Source organism: Narcine bancroftii, chromosome 12 (assembly GCF_036971445.1).
Source record: "Narcine bancroftii isolate sNarBan1 chromosome 12, sNarBan1.hap1, whole genome shotgun sequence".
Lineage (NCBI taxonomy): Eukaryota > Metazoa > Chordata > Chondrichthyes > Torpediniformes > Narcinidae > Narcine > Narcine bancroftii.
Window position 1 is genome coordinate 62,019,672 of NC_091480.1, and position 16,268 is coordinate 62,035,939.

The following is a 16,268-nucleotide window of genomic DNA, read 5'->3' on the forward strand; positions in this document are numbered from 1 at the left end:
CAGAAACTGCACTTAGGCAGACAGAATTACCAAATGCCAAACCAATCCAATGTTGGGGGGGGGTGGGGGGGTGGGGGGGGGGGGAGGGTACCTCTATACTGAAATTAACTGTATAAAAGTTGGGTGAGCCCCAGTATGTGTGTGTATTCCCAGGGTAAGGGGAGGCACCCAATTTTGCATTGTTGTTATAATAAATGTTCTTTGTTCTCAATTTTTGTCTCGAGCGAAATCTGTGAAGGTACTTCTGTTTCTCACAGAAGAACTGTTTGGGGTCGTTCGGAGGAGGTGTGGGCGCAAGTGGAACACCTCCTGAGGACCCAGGGCCCTGGTATGATTGATGGCCTGATGGGAGAGAGAAGTGGACGAGGGGGTCACGGAGGGAGGGCTCTCTGTAGAAGGCGGAGAGGACAATATGTATTCAGGGTCGGCAGAGACAGGATGAATCCGAGTGCGGCTGCGCGGGGGCAGGCGCACGGAGCGGAGACGCGCCAGCGCGGGCACGTCGCGGGGAGCAGGCGCGTTGACTCACGCCAGCTTCCTCCTCCCCGTCCCGGTGCTGAGACCTTTCAACCTTGTGGCCGGCGAGCGAGCGACATGTCCCTGTTGGCAGCGAACAGAGCGGCGGCGAGGTTGCTGCGAAGCGCCAAGGTGAGGGGGAGGCACCGGCCACCGATTCATAGGCCTGGCCAGTCGGTCGGTGATGCAGGCGGCAGGCTTCGGCTCGCACAGTAGGCCGCGGTCGTCCGCTGTCTGCGGTACCGAGGGTCTGGCCTGCAGTGGGTGAGGGACGGATTGGTTTCTGCTGGAACGGGGGAGAGAGGGGGTGTTGACTGTGTCGCCTCTCCTTTAACCCCCCCTTCCCCTGTACACCCCGGTTCCCCCTCACCCTACCCCCACCTCCCCCTACCCCCACCTCCCCCTACCCCCACCTCCCCCTACCCCCACCTCCCCCGGTTCCCCCCCTTCCCCCGGTTCCCCCCCTTCCCCCGGTTCCCCCCCTTCCCCCGGTTCCCCCCCTTCCCCCGGTTCCCCCCCTTCCCCCGGTTCCCCCCCTTCCCCCGGTTCCCCCCCTTCCCCCGGTTCCCCCCCTTCCCCGGTTCCCCCCCTTCCCCCGGTTCCCCCCCTTCCCCCGGTTCCCCCCCTTCCCCCGGTTCCCCCCCTTCCCCCGGTTCCCCCCCTTCCCCCGGTTCCCCCCCTTCCCCCGGTTCCCCCCCTTCCCCCGGTTCCCCCCCTTCCCCCGGTTCCCCCCCTTCCCCCGGTTCCCCCCCTTCCCCCGGTTCCCCCCCTTCCCCCGGTTCCCCCCCTTCCCCCGGTTCCCCCCCTTCCCCCGGTTCCCCCCCTTCCCCCGGTTCCCCCCCTTCCCCCGGTTCCCCCCCTTCCCCCGGTTCCCCCCCTTCCCCCGGTTCCCCCCCTTCCCCCGGTTCCCCCCCTTCCCCCGGTTCCCCCCCTTCCCCCGGTTCCCCCCCTTCCCCCGGTTCCCCCCCTTCCCCCGGTTCCCCCCCTTCCCCCGGTTCCCCCCCTTCCCCCGGTTCCCCCCCTTCCCCCGGTTCCCCCGGTTCCCCCCCTTCCCCCGGTTCCCCCCCTTCCCCCGGTTCCCCCCCTTCCCCCGGTTCCCCCCCTTCCCCCGGTTCCCCCCCTTCCCCCGGTTCCCCCGGTTCCCCCCCTTCCCCCGGTTCCCCCCCTTCCCCCGGTTCCCCCCCTTCCCCCGGTTCCCCCCCTTCCCCCGGTTCCCCCCCTTCCCCCGGTTCCCCCCCTTCCCCCGGTTCCCCCCCTTCCCCCGGTTCCCCCCCTTCCCCCGGTTCCCCCCCTTCCCCCGGTTCCCCCCCTTCCCCCGGTTCCCCCCCTTCCCCCGGTTCCCCCCCTTCCCCCGGTTCCCCCCCTTCCCCCGGTTCCCCCCCTTCCCCCGGTTCCCCCCCTTCCCCCGGTTCCCCCCCTTCCCCCGGTTCCCCCCCTTCCCCCGGTTCCCCCCCTTCCCCCGGTTCCCCCCCTTCCCCCGGTTCCCCCCCTTCCCCCGGTTCCCCCCCTTCCCCCGGTTCCCCCCCTTCCCCCGGTTCCCCCCCTTCCCCCGGTTCCCCCCCTTCCCCCGGTTCCCCCCCTTCCCCCGGTTCCCCCCCTTCCCCCGGTTCCCCCCCTTCCCCCGGTTCCCCCCCTTCCCCCGGTTCCCCCCCTTCCCCCGGTTCCCCCCCTTCCCCCGGTTCCCCCCCTTCCCCCGGTTCCCCCCCTTCCCCCGGTTCCCCCCCTTCCCCCGGTTCCCCCCCTTCCCCCGGTTCCCCCCCTTCCCCCGGTTCCCCCCCTTCCCCCGGTTCCCCCCCTTCCCCCGGTTCCCCCCCTTCCCCCGGTTCCCCCCCTTCCCCCGGTTCCCCCCCTTCCCCCGGTTCCCCCCCTTCCCCCGGTTCCCCCCCTTCCCCCGGTTCCCCCCCTTCCCCCGGTTCCCCCCCTTCCCCCGGTTCCCCCCCTTCCCCCGGTTCCCCCCCTTCCCCCGGTTCCCCCCCTTCCCCCGGTTCCCCCCCTTCCCCCGGTTCCCCCCCTTCCCCCGGTTCCCCCCCTTCCCCCGGTTCCCCCCCTTCCCCCGGTTCCCCCCCTTCCCCCGGTTCCCCCCCTTCCCCCGGTTCCCCCCCTTCCCCCGGTTCCCCCCCTTCCCCCGGTTCCCCCCCTTCCCCCGGTTCCCCCCCTTCCCCCGGTTCCCCCCCTTCCCCCGGTTCCCCCCCTTCCCCCGGTTCCCCCCCTTCCCCGGTTCCCCCCCTTCCCCCGGTTCCCCCCCTTCCCCCGGTTCCCCCCCTTCCCCCGGTTCCCCCCCTTCCCCCGGTTCCCCCCCTTCCCCCGGTTCCCCCCCTTCCCCCGGTTCCCCCCCTTCCCCCGGTTCCCCCCCTTCCCCCGGTTCCCCCCCTTCCCCCGGTTCCCCCCCTTCCCCCGGTTCCCCCCCTTCCCCCGGTTCCCCCCCTTCCCCCGGTTCCCCCCCTTCCCCCGGTTCCCCCCCTTCCCCCGGTTCCCCCCCTTCCCCCGGTTCCCCCCCTTCCCCCGGTTCCCCCCCTTCCCCCGGTTCCCCCCCTTCCCCCGGTTCCCCCCCTTCCCCCGGTTCCCCCCCTTCCCCCGGTTCCCCCCCTTCCCCCGGTTCCCCCCCTTCCCCCGGTTCCCCCCCTTCCCCCGGTTCCCCCCCTTCCCCCGGTTCCCCCCCTTCCCCCGGTTCCCCCCCTTCCCCCGGTTCCCCCCCTTCCCCCGGTTCCCCCCCTTCCCCCGGTTCCCCCCCTTCCCCCGGTTCCCCCCCTTCCCCCGGTTCCCCCCCTTCCCCCGGTTCCCCCCCTTCCCCCGGTTCCCCCCCTTCCCCCGGTTCCCCCCCTTCCCCCGGTTCCCCCCCTTCCCCCGGTTCCCCCCCTTCCCCCGGTTCCCCCCCTTCCCCCGGTTCCCCCCCTTCCCCCGGTTCCCCCCCTTCCCCCGGTTCCCCCCCTTCCCCCGGTTCCCCCCCTTCCCCCGGTTCCCCCCCTTCCCCCGGTTCCCCCCCTTCCCCCGGTTCCCCCCCTCCCCCCCCCCCTCTCCGGGTTCCCCCCCTTCCCCATCTTCAAACATTCCCCGCCCCCACCCCACCCAGCTAATCCTTAGATTATTCCTGCCACTGCCCCTGAATGATCAGATATCCCCTCCCCTCTGTTCTCTCCATCCCAGATAGGTAAGTAATACCTCTAAATTTTGCCTCCTCTGGCTACTGGTTGTTTTGTGGAGTTCAGACTAAATTATGCTGTTTGTGTTCCAGTGGATGCCAAACATGAGCCGTTGCGTTAAAGTTAACAAAGTATCTGGAAAATAATTGAGAAAGGGGACAGACATACTGGGAGAAATCAAATGTAAAGCAGTTTAAGACGTTAAGTGGTATGTAGCAGTTCCCAATGCCAACTTGAGTATAAGAAGAAATTTGTCAACATTTCTTGTGCTTGACCAGTTTCTTGTTAAACCATTTCTTCTGTGAACTTTTGTCATTTGGATATTGCTGACAAGGTCAGTGTTTGTTGCCCTTCCCTTGAGAAGGTAATGCAAGCCATCTCTTTGAACCTTTGCTTTTTTTTATGGTGAAGCTGTAACCCCCAGTGCTGTTGGAGGAGTTTCTGGGATTGCAACCCAGCAGCAATACATTTCCAGATCAAGATTGTGTTGGGTTTGGAAGGGAGCCTGGAGCTGGCCATCTCTATATATGATCAGTATTCCCATCCTTGGAGATTGCTTCAGCAAGTGGTGTTGGAGTAGCCTGTGTGAGTAATTGTTGGGCATTTTGTAGATAATGCTGCACATTTTGGTTGTAGGTTGGGTTCTGGGTGGGTCAGGGTGCCTGGTTCAAAAGGCCATCAATCATACCAGTACCTAAAAAGAGCAGGATGAGTTGCCTCAATGACTATTGTCCAGTACCATTCTCATCTACTGTGATTAAATACTTTGAAGAGGTTGGTTGTGGCTAGAACTATCTATGAAGATCTGGACCTACTACAATTCATCAACTGTCACAATAGCTCCATAGCAGCTCTAGATCTAGACAACAGCAACACGGTGACAACAGCACAGCTTTCAATGCCATCATACCCTCCGTGCTGGTCAACAAGCTCCAACCCCTGGGCCTTTGCAACTGGATCATCGACTTCCTCATCGGAAGATCACAATCAGTAGGAATCAGAAACAAAGTCTCCTCCTTACTGATGATCAACACAGGTGCACCTCAAGAGATTTACTGCATCACATAGGAAGTTGGAGAAACATCAAATTAGCTTTTATTGAATTTAGTATTAAGCGTATACTCACTACAATTGTAACCGAATGTATCGCAGCTGTTGCAACATTGATGAGACATTTGTGTTGCACTGAATCTTCCTGAAAACAATAAATGCTATTGCCTGAAGAACATGTCTGTCCATTGCCTTGTACTGCTAAATCAGTATTATGCCTTGACAATCTCCAACCACACAGCATCATATTCTCCCATTTCTGTTCAGTCCCCTTGTTAAATCCACCCTTGTTCCCTCGTTATGCTGTTGTAATGCACATAACACTCACCAAAGTTCTGCATGCAGTTGAGCATAGGAGACATTCTTCCTGTTGCAAAGTGACCAGGATCATACAATATCTACAAATAAAGCATCTGGTTGTGGCAGATTACCATTCCCGGAATGGCAGGAAGCCATTGTGAATGAATTTGATTTGCCAGTTCTGTTAAAATGACTGCAGAACCAAGTGTGTGTTGAGGGTAAGAGATACACAATGTTATACAAGTGTATAGATGGTTTTACACATTATCTTTAGCAGTTAGCAGTACGTCAAGTTTGGAACCACAAGGCAATTAGGTATTTCCCTTCCTTGGGTGTCCAAACAATACTTCTGAGCATAGAAATTAAAGGTGATATTTTATATCCTTACTTGGTCTCTTGCTTTCCCTCATCCTGTTTCATTTCCTGCTATCTTGACTGAATGCCCTCTTCCCCATCACTTCTCGGCTGCTTTCTCTTCCACCCTCTCACCTGTACTCACTTCTTGCCTGCTAGATTGTATTCTTCTGCTCTTTTCCCCCTGCCCCCCCCCACGTTTTCATTTGGGTTTTCTGCCTGATTTTTCAGCATAAATGCACAAAGGGTCAGGTCTGAAACGTCGAATGCTTTTACTTTCTATGGATACTGCCTGTCCGGAGTTTCTCTTGCACATTTGTATGCTGTATTCACTTTCCATTGCCTTTCTTGGCTACAGCCCCAGACCTTTGAGCTTCCTGATGTTTTGGCTGTGGTCCCTGAGGACTTGCCTGTAATGGATCAATCCTCTCTGCTCCCAGTTCCGGCTACGAGAATGTGTTCCTTCCCTTGCACCTCGCATGGAGTTGAGCTGCAACTGGCAAGTTGTGTATAATGCCGGCTGGTGATCCTGCTTTTCTCTAATCAATCAGTGGCAAATATTGTGGTTCATTGCTCACCTGCTGTTTTCCTTTGGAGCTGAGTACAAGACTTTAATCAGCAGTGTAATCATTCTGAGTGTTTGCCTTGCCTATTTGTCTTTCAAATGAAGTGGAAAGTATAACATTACGATGAATTTATCTCTGCCCTTGAAGTTTTAGTATCTGGTCTGTGTGAGTTAGACACTTGATAAAATTCATCCATGGTTTCTGAGGGTTGAGGGGGCTGTGGCGTGTGCAAGGTGGGTGATTTGAGTTGATTTCAGAAGGCACTCCATGCCTCCCTTCTGTACTTTGTGGAACAGGAATCGCGAGACAAGGGATGACTAGGAAAATGCTGAGTTTGATAGTCATTTATGATAACCCTCCGCCTCTTGTTCCAGTGAGAATAAACGCAGCCTATGCAAATTCTCCTTGAAAGTATAGCCTTCCATTCCAGGCACATTCTGGTCTGTCACCTGACCAGGTTCATTGCCCAGTGCTAGATCCAAAATGGTCTTTCCTCTAGTCGGCTCGTCCATATACTGTGCAGGAATCCTTCTTGGATGCATCCAACAAATTCTACCCCATCTAATGCTTTTAACACTAAGGAGGTGCCGATTGATATTCGGGAAGTTGAAGTCGCCCATGCTATTTCTGTACCTTTCAATAATCTGTCTACTTGTCTGCTCCTCAATGTCCCAGTAGTTATTTGTGGGCCCTGTAGGCTGCTCTCCACTGGCCACCGAGACAGAGGTGCACCAAAGAAGAGGTACAAGGACTGCTTAAAGAAATCTCTTGGTGCCTGCCACATTGACCACTGCCAGTGGGCTGATATCGCCTCCAACCGTGCATCTTGGCACCTCACAGTTCAGCGGGCTGCAACCTCCTTTGAAGAAGACCGCAGAGCCCACCTCACTGACAAAAGACAAAGGAGGAAAAACCCAACACCCAACCGCAACCAACCAATTTTCCCTTGCAACCGTGCCTGCCTGTCCCGCGTCAGACTTGTCAGTCACCAACGAGCCTGCAGCAGACGTGGACATACCCTTCCATAAATCTTCGTCCGCGAAGCCAAGCCAAAGAAGACTGCTCTCAATAGAGTGATCACTCCCTTCCTATTTCTAACTTCCACCCGAACTGATTCAGTAGACGATCTCTCTGCGATGCCTCCCTTTCTGCAGCTGTAATGCCATTCCCTCCTCCTTTTACTTCCTGTCTCCGATTCCCTTTTGAAACTTCAATCCCAAAACATCAAACAACCAATCCTGTCCTTGTGACAGCCAAGTCTCTGTAAAGTTCACCACATCATAATACCATGAGCAAATCCATGCTCTGATTCATCTCCCTTATTCTTAATACTTGTCACATTAAACGCTTTTAATTCATCTTGCTGCATTTGTGCTCCTTCCACTACTTGTTCACAGTCAGATCTAACATTGGTTACCATTCCCATGCCAAACAAGTTTAAATGTTGCTGATCTGCACAACTTGGGGGTCTGCCTATGAAGTTTAGGTGCGGTCAGAGTCCCAGATCCCTCCGTTTTGCTGATAGGATGGTGTTGAATGTCAAGCTATGGTCAGTGAACATCGACCTGATGTAAGTGTTCCTGTGGTCCAGGTGAGCTAACACCGTGGAGGGCCAGCAAGATGACAGCTACAGGTGAACAGATGTAGGTCCTTCCTGAGACAGGAGTTGATGGAAACCTAGTGTGACCATTGTCCAGGTGAATCTTGTTACTTTGTTTTCTCCAGACAGTTTTTAGTGAATTTTTAAATCCAAAATGATTCTGGAGTGTGGCTGCTTTTTGTGAGCTACCTGGATAGCACGCAAAACGAAGTCTCGCAATCTCAGTACACATGACAAACAAAACGTGTGGCTTTGTATCTTGGCACAAAGGCAAACTACGGTATATCCCATTGAACCCATGCAAGATCAGACCATTGATTTTTTTTCACCCCAATGTATTTTGCTACAGGTGACAAAAAAAGACATGGAAAAAGACTGATATACCAATTCTAGCCCCTTCCATTTGTATTTGTAGGAATGGGTCTGTTCAGCAAGGTGAACTCACTTCATGAAATACGGCAGAGTTCATCCAGCTGAAGCAAGCTTCATTGGACCATATCCTGGGGTTATGGGAAGCTCCTGGTTTCAATAGGGATGTAAGGTCTCAATTCTAGGCAGCCTGAGTCTGTATTAATGAAGTTAGAAGAATGAGGGAGTGGGAGTAATATAGAAATATCTGAAAGGAGTAGATTAGATAGAAGCAGGGAAGTTGTTTTGCAGGGAGTCAAGCTGCTCCTGCCCCATTGATCTAGTTTCATCTTACCTTTTGTCTTTTCTACCCTGGTCCAATCCCTCCCCAACTACATCTGCGATACTTCACGTGCCCTCCATCTCCTCAGTGATTCAGATTCCCCGAACCGGACTGCCTCATCTTCACGATGGATGTCCAGTCCTATTATACCTCCATCCCTTACACAGGTATCAAAGCACTTTGCTTCTTCCTGGACCAAAGACCTGACCAGTAACCCTCTACTACCACCCTCCTCCACCTGGTAGAACTTGTCCTCACTCTAAAAAAACTTCTCCTTTAACTCATCCCACTCCCTCCAAATCAAAGGAATAGCTATGGGTACCCGCATGGGCCCTAGCTACACCTGCCTGTTTGTGGGTTTTGTGGAGCAATCCATGCTACAAGCCTACTCAGGCAAGACCCCTCACCTCTTCCTCCAGTATATCAACAGCTACATCAGGGCTGCCTCATGCACCTGCACCTTTATCCACTTTGCAGCTGACTTTCACCCTGATCTCAAACTTTCCTGGTCCATCTCCAATAACACTTTTCCCTTCCTGGATCTCTGTGTCTCCGTCTCGGGAGACATGTTTTCCAAGATACATTTTACAAACCCACCAACTCCCACAACTACCTGGACTACACTTCCTCACACCCTGTCCTCTGCAGGGATTCTATCCCCTTCTCTCAATTTCTCCATCGCATCTGTTCCCAAGATAAGGTCTTCCAGTCCAGATCTTCCGAAATGTCTGCCTTCTTCCACAAATGTGGCTTCCTCTCCACCACTCATTCACATCTCCTCCATTTCCCATTCATCTGCCCTGGCCCCTCTGCCCCCTGACGCAACAAACATAGATTCCCCCTCATCCTCACCTACCACCCCACCAGCCTCCACATCCAACACATTATTATCTGGAATTTACTGCACTTAACTACAGGATCCCACCACCAGACACATTTTTCCTTCTTCCCTCTTGGCCTTCCACAGGGACTGCCCCCCCCCCCCCCCCCCCCCCGCGATTCCCTCATGCACTCATCCCTCCCTGGCACCTTCCCTTGTGTTTGCAGGAGGTGCAACATTTGTGCCACACCTCCTCCCTCACCACGGTCCGGGGTTCCAAACAGGCCTTTCAAATGAAGCAACTTGTACATCCACAGGACTTGTTTACTACATCTGGTGATCCCTTTGTGGCATTTTCTACGTTGGAGAGACCGGTTGTAGATTGGCAGATCGCTTTACTGAGCACCTCCTCTCCATCTGCAACAACAGCGACCTCCCAGTAGCCAACCATTTCACACTCCTGCACTCATGTGTCTGTCCATGGCCTTGTGTACTATTCCATCCAGACCATTTGCAAATTAAAGGAACAACACTTTATTTTCTGTCTAGGCACTCTCCAACTAGATGGCAGTAACATTAACTTTTCTGCTTTCCAATAAACTTGCTCGCCTTTTCTCCTCCTCCTTTCCTGTCTTTCTGCTTCTTCCTCCCACCCAGCCCTGCCATTCCCCCCTCCCCCTCATTGCTGCTGTCCCCATCTCCTGCTTTTGCCACCCCCACCTCCCCCCTTACTCTTTTGTTCAGGTGCCTGCTGGCCTTTTCTCATACTTTGATGAAGGGCTCAAGCCCAAAACGTTGGTTCTGTATTTTTACCGTTGCAACATAAAGGACACTATTGACCTGCTGAGTTTCTCCAGCATCGTGTGTTTTTACTTCAACCACAGTGTCTACAGAATTTTGTGATTTGCTTTTAGGTTGTTTTCACTGGCAGGTGAGACTAGAGCTAGGTGAGAATGCATCAAAATTTAGGTCTGATCTAACTGTACCCATCTGCTCCCCATAACCCTTGATTCCCTTTATTGAAAAATATGTTTATATGCCTAAGAGTAGATGCAAGGCAGATAGGAAGGAGCTACTCCTAGAAGGTAATGAATCTCTGGAATTCTCTATTCACAGATGCCTTACTAAAAATGATTTTCTTGTTGCCTCTGTGGGATTTGAAGTTGCTCTCCTGGGTTGGTCTCGCTAGCATGTGGATTCCTAGTTCAGTGATTTAATGATGTGCTGCTGTTGGACATGATTCCTTTGGAATTATCTGCCATTTGGAAGCTGCCACTGTTGGAGCTGGTGGCATTTAACAATGATCAGGGGATTCTATCCCCAGAGAAATGACAGGGTTCAGTTAAACTGTAGATGGTGTCCTCCAGGTGCTCGGCCTGCTTGTTCCAATAATTTGAGTTTTAGCTGCAGGACTGTACTCTGCTAGAGCTGTCAATTAGTTATAAACTTCTGGAATCAATGCATCATGACTGGTCTTTCGGCTTATTGAATCTAGGCCGGCTTGGCTACAAGAACAAAGTAATCCAATCCATTCCCAAGCTCTTCCCTGTGTTATTTAAAGCACCATTCACAAACATTCCAGTGCCAAGTTAATTTGAAGTGTGATTCAATGGCACCAGAATGTTTCAGGAGTGTCATTGTTGATGATGCTGTCAGGCGAATTCTAACTTGGACTGTTTGAACATACTCGGCTTGTTTGAAAGGACTTCCATTATGCCATGTCCATTAACTCTGAGCAAAGTTCAACTCTGGAATGGAGGTGAAAGTGACACTGTGATGACCTCCTATGGATCAACTTGTCCTGCTAAAGCACTCCAGTAATTTGCAAATATTACAGAAGCTACAGTAGCCAGGGTGAACAAACTCCGGCTCAATCATTCAAGGACAATGTGAAACAGCCGGGCCATAAAACTGTCCTCCCAGTCTGGTAAGGTTTTGATTCCACCTGAAGCCTCTTCCACACAGCAATTCCTTTGCTCCTTGTCCTTTATTGTAGGTACAGACGCGAGTAGGCAAAATGGGAATGTGCTTAATTGGGGAAGAGCTAATTACGATGGGATTAGGCCAGAACTGGGGAGAGTAAATTTGGGACCGATATTCGCTGGGAAAATGCAGAGCAGAAATGTGGAGTGTGTTCAGGTACCACTTGTGCAGAGTCCTGGATAGGTCTGTCCCATTGAGACAGGAAAAAGGTGTTAGGGTAAAGGAGCAATGTTTGACGAGAGATGGGATAGCTGGTGAAGGGGAAGAAGGAAGCAGGCAAAGGTTTAGGAACCAAAATTCAGGAAGCCCTCAAACCTGTGCAACCCAATTAACTTACCCCCACCACCCCCCCGGTAAGTTTTGAATGGTGGGAGGAAACTGGACTCCCTTGTGAAAACCCATGCAGACATGGGGAGAATGTACGAACTCTGGTCACTGGCGCTATAACATTGTACTAACTGCTACGCTAACCATGCTTTGTGTCCAAACATCTTTGTGTTCTCTCTCAACCCTCCTCCATAAAGTGCACATAATAAATGAACAGGTGTATGCCTCAAGCACAGGCCTTTCAGTCCACTGGTTCCCTGCCGACCATCAACTGCTCATTTACACCAATCCCATTGTATTCTCCCCAAATTCCCATCCACTCTTCTCAGATTCTATCCCTCACCCACACACTGGTGGCAATTTACAGCAGCTGATTAACCCACCAACCTGTGGGTCTTTGGGATGAAACTGGAGGGGGGGGGGAATTCTTGTACAGTCATTGAGAGTTGGTTCAACTTAACACGTAGCACCCCAACCCTGAATTCAATTGCTGCGCCTTGTCAGGGTCCTGATGCCTGAATTTCTCTTCCTAAGCTACCTTTTCACCTATTAATTTGCCTTTGATCACTTGCTTTAATCTAATGAAACATGAAAGTCTGCAGATGCTGTGAAAAATGTGATCTCTTCTACATTATAGAGGCTGGACACAGACTGGGAGGTTGCTTTGTTCAGCACCTTCACCCTTGTCCACTGCAATAGCAGGGATCTCTCAGTGGCCACCCATTTTGATTCCCTGCCCCATTCCCTTGCTGACATGTCTGTCCACGGTCTCATGTACTGCCAGACTGAGACCACCTGCAAATTGGAGGAACAACACTTCATGTACAGTCTGGACACCCTCCAACTGGACGGCATCAACATAGACTTCTCTGGTTTCCATTATCCCCCACCCCTCTCCCCTCATCTTTCCCTGTCTCCTTTCCCCCAGAGCTGATAACAACCTGCCCCCCACCAAAATCCTCACCTATCCTCTTTCCTGTCCTCCATGTCCAATGAACACCTTTTGTCTGCTGGTCTGGGATGGGCTCAGGCCTGAAACATCAGTTATATGGATGCTGCAAAACATGCTGAGTTCCTCCAGCATTTGTGTTTTTAACTTTCATTTCTCTTGTTTGATCATTACTTTGGGTATATTTTGCATAATTGAAGGCTTGGTGTAACTCTTAGTGCAGTCGAGTCCCAGCCTAATGTGCTGTAATAATGAGCTGCTTAATGTGTGGCACATACTCAGAATATTTTTGTTTTTAAACAGAGTACAGCATGCATTGTGGTTGCATCACGGAGTGCAAGTTCTTCAACAGTGAGTAGTTTTGATGTTGCCCTTTTTTGACTTTGGACTGTTAGTTGCCTGTGATAAATTGAATGAATGAGTTTATTATCATACACACAAATACAATGCATAGCAAAGTTCTTGTTTTATACAGTTTCCCAGTGGCACAAAATGCACCAACAACAATTTAAGTATAATTAGCACAAGGCATCACCAAAGGAAAGAGCAAATGTGAAAGGGAAAACAATTATATAACAAATGTTCATGGTTGACCAGTAGTGCAAAACGACTGTTAGTTGTTGCAGGAGTTTTGGCAGTGCTACCATTTTTAACTCTAGTTGAACAGAAAAGTCTGCACCACCTTCACGGCCAGTCTATCCTTTCTCCAATGAGGAGACTAGAATCTCCACATTCGGCCTCACCAGGACCCTGCTGTCCAGCTGCAGCAGAACCTCCCTGCTCTGAAATCCCATCCCTCCAGTAATGAAGGTCAATGAAATCTTCTTGATTACCTGCTCTGTCAGAGCAGGTAATGTGTATGAAACATCGGTATGAGAGGAATGAAGGGCTTGGTGTATGAAACATCGGTACTGGACCCAGAGGAGGTATGCAATTCTTGTTGTGAATATTGTCTGCAGGATTGGGTCACTTCCAGCCCTCCTTTAATGTGTAAAAGGTCCTATGCAAACCAACCTTTGTGATTCATACACACGTTTCCAGCCTGCTCTGCGCAGCAGCTCCCTGCCATATTTCACCATTTAAATAACCCAATCTATTTTCCTTCTAAAGTGGATGATCTCAAATTTACCATCATTGTACTCCATCTATCAAATCCTTGCCCACTCATTTGGCTTGTATGGTTCTTCAGTGTAACAGTTGCAATTGATCAGACAGGGCTTGGTGAGGGCTGTTTCAGTCTGAGCCACATTGGCCTAGCAAAGAGCATGGGCTTGCAGCAGGTGTTCTTGGTGAGGGCAGTGAGTAATTGCAGCCTCGGTGAAATGTTTAATGAACACTTGTCTTTCTAGAATTTGAAGGAGGTTCTTGCTGACATGATCCCCAAAGAACAGTCCAGGATCAAGGCATTCAAACAAAAGCATGGGCAAACCGTCATTGGGCAGATCAATGTTGACATGGTAGGAGTTGTATTTGTCAGCGCACTTTTGTTGGGATGGGAGGTGGGAAGTTTTGGGTTGGTAAAATGACTATTGACCTCTCCATGACACTGATCTGTCATTGATAAACCCAGTAGAGTCATGCAGCGCAGACAAGGTTCTGTAGTTGCCACTAATCCAATCTGCATTTGTCAGGACCGTTATCTAGCTCTTGCCTATTTAAGTGTCTGTTGAATGCTTCCAAGACGTAATTGTATCTGATTACACTATCTCGGGCAGTGAGTTCCAGATAGCGACCACTGTGTTTAAAAGGGGGGAGAAAAAACTCTCAGATTACCTTTGAATTTTCTTCCTCTCATCTTCAACCTGTGCCTTTCTGATGCCCTTACTTTGGGGGTAATATATTAGTTATCTATGCTTCTGTTAATCTTCCTTCACTTCAGGGAAAATGAGCTCAGCCTGTCCAATCTTTCTCCATCGTTTAAAAACTCCTCCGATCTAGGCAACATCCTTGTGAACCTCCTCTACACTCTCTCCAACGTAAGCACATCTTGTAGGGTAGTAATGAGAACTGCAGACACTATTCTAAGTGCTGTCTAACCAGTGGTTGCAGTATCTTACCCCTGACCTGTGATGGTGAATATGGCACATGCCTGAAGGAGGGTGTTGCTGGGACAATGAGGGACTGGGTGGGGTAGGACTGGGACCAATGGGGATTGGTGAAGGATGGGTGTTGCTGGTACAATAAGGGAGATGATTGGTGTCCCCAGACTCCCAAGTTGACTGAACTCTTTCCTCTCCCTCAGGTGTATGGTGGTATGAGAGGAATGAAGGGCTTGGTGTATGAAACATCGGTACTGGACCCAGAGGAGGTATGCAATTCTTGCTGTGAATATTGTCTGCAGGATTGGGTCACTTCCAGCCCTCCTTTAATGTGTAAAAGGTCCTATGCAGTCATTGTTCACTGCTGGATCGTGACTTTGGCAGGGCAGTCATTGAGCATTGTCGAGGACCCTGTGGCACTGTGTCACTAGGAGGTGCACAAGCACTTTGAACCCTGACCCCAGACGGGGCCAAACCTTCCATTGTGTGGAAGAAACCCCACCTTGATCCCCTCCCCCACCCCGAGCTGGCCCTTGGGGCCCTGTGTGATCCATGGTGTTTGAACTCCCACATTGGAATTCTCCATACATGCATGCTAGATTAGAGTTTGTAGTTACATGGGTACATGCTCTCAGCAATACATGGACATGTAGCCTTCCTGCAGATGCCCTCTTCCACATGGGCACTACCTGCTCACTAGTTCCATGCTCGCGCACCACCCACCCCTGTGCTGTTAGTTGAAACATAATTCCCTGAAACTCTTCCAGGGGATTCGTTTCCGTGGCTACAGCATCCCAGAGTGTCAGAAGCTGTTGCCAAGAGCTGCTGGAGGAGAGGAGCCACTTCCTGAAGGCCTGTTCTGGTTACTTGTGACTGGAGAAATCCCCACCCAAGAGCAGGTAATGTGTCATTATTGAGTCTTGTTGTGAGAGGGTAGGCTGAGACCCTCTCAACCTTTCCTATCCATGGACTTGACCAAATGTCTTTAAGCGGTGTAATTGTCTCTACCTCTACCACTTCCTGTGGCAGCTCTGTATGAAGGTATCCCTTGGATTGTGGAGGGTAATGTGACCTCTCCATCTGGAACCTGATGTGATTGTGGAAGGTCATGTGACCTCTCCATCTAGAATTTGGGATTGTTGAGGGTCGTGTGACCTCTGGAACCTGATCGGAGGTTGCATCATCTGCCAATCAAGATGGGACTTTGCCCATCCATTGGTGCACACCTAACCATTGGCCCCTTTAATCACAGTGATTATCTGGGCCAGACCGTCCAGCTTACTGCACTGTGAAGTGCACCATATACAGTATCTCTTCCTCTTTGCTCTTCAGTCCTGAGACGAACCCTACTGTGGACAATGCTGGAGGAGTCGTTGGTAAGGTACACACTACATGGGGATCTGGGCTGTTGTATACTGTTGTAGCTGCAGATGGCATCTGAGCTGTGCCCATGTTAGACAAGGAATGGCGGGTAACATATTGTGATCCTTGGTTATGATAAATCTCTATAAATAGTTGCTAGTTTTGGTAGTGTTGGGTCTGATGTGACTGTTTTATTATGCGTGTATGAGTGTAAGCAGTTGCCAGTATCGGAACTGTTTAAGTCTGTTACGGATCTATGTTAATAGTAATATTTGGGTTATATTTATATAAATGTCTTAGTAAAGTAAATTATATAGTTAAAATATTGTATATGTACTCTTAGTAAGTTAGTTGTGAGCGGTACAGGGTCACACACAGGTCACAGCACATTTACAGAGAACCATTGTACTTAGAGTTCATTCTTGGATTCTCAGCATCTTGGAAAGTTAAAGCTAATGGATCTGAAGTGGTTCTTAATTATTCAAGAACAATGGAGTGTTTTCTTTATTAAAAACTGAAGTACTCAAGAACTGCTGAGGAAGCTATCTATTTTAAACAAAACCACTTAGAC

General features: G+C 51.4%; 1 protein-coding gene across 2 annotated transcripts in view; it reads left to right on the top strand.

The window, feature by feature from the left end:
• The first annotated feature begins 302 nt into the window (after positions 1-302).
• Positions 303-16,268, top strand: part of cs (citrate synthase) — a 58,435-nt gene continuing 42,469 nt past the window's right edge. The window contains exons 1-5 of one of the 2 annotated variants that reach the window (XM_069906361.1): positions 303-648; positions 12,600-12,647; positions 13,646-13,753; positions 14,539-14,604; positions 15,103-15,234. In XM_069906361.1, the coding sequence (XP_069762462.1) occupies positions 331-648; positions 12,600-12,647; positions 13,646-13,753; positions 14,539-14,604; positions 15,103-15,234 (672 nt within the window). In that variant the 5' untranslated portion in view covers positions 303-330. The remainder of the gene's footprint in view (positions 649-12,599; positions 12,648-13,645; positions 13,754-14,538; positions 14,605-15,102; positions 15,235-16,268) is intronic. The other variant, XM_069906362.1, reaches the window with a different exon arrangement.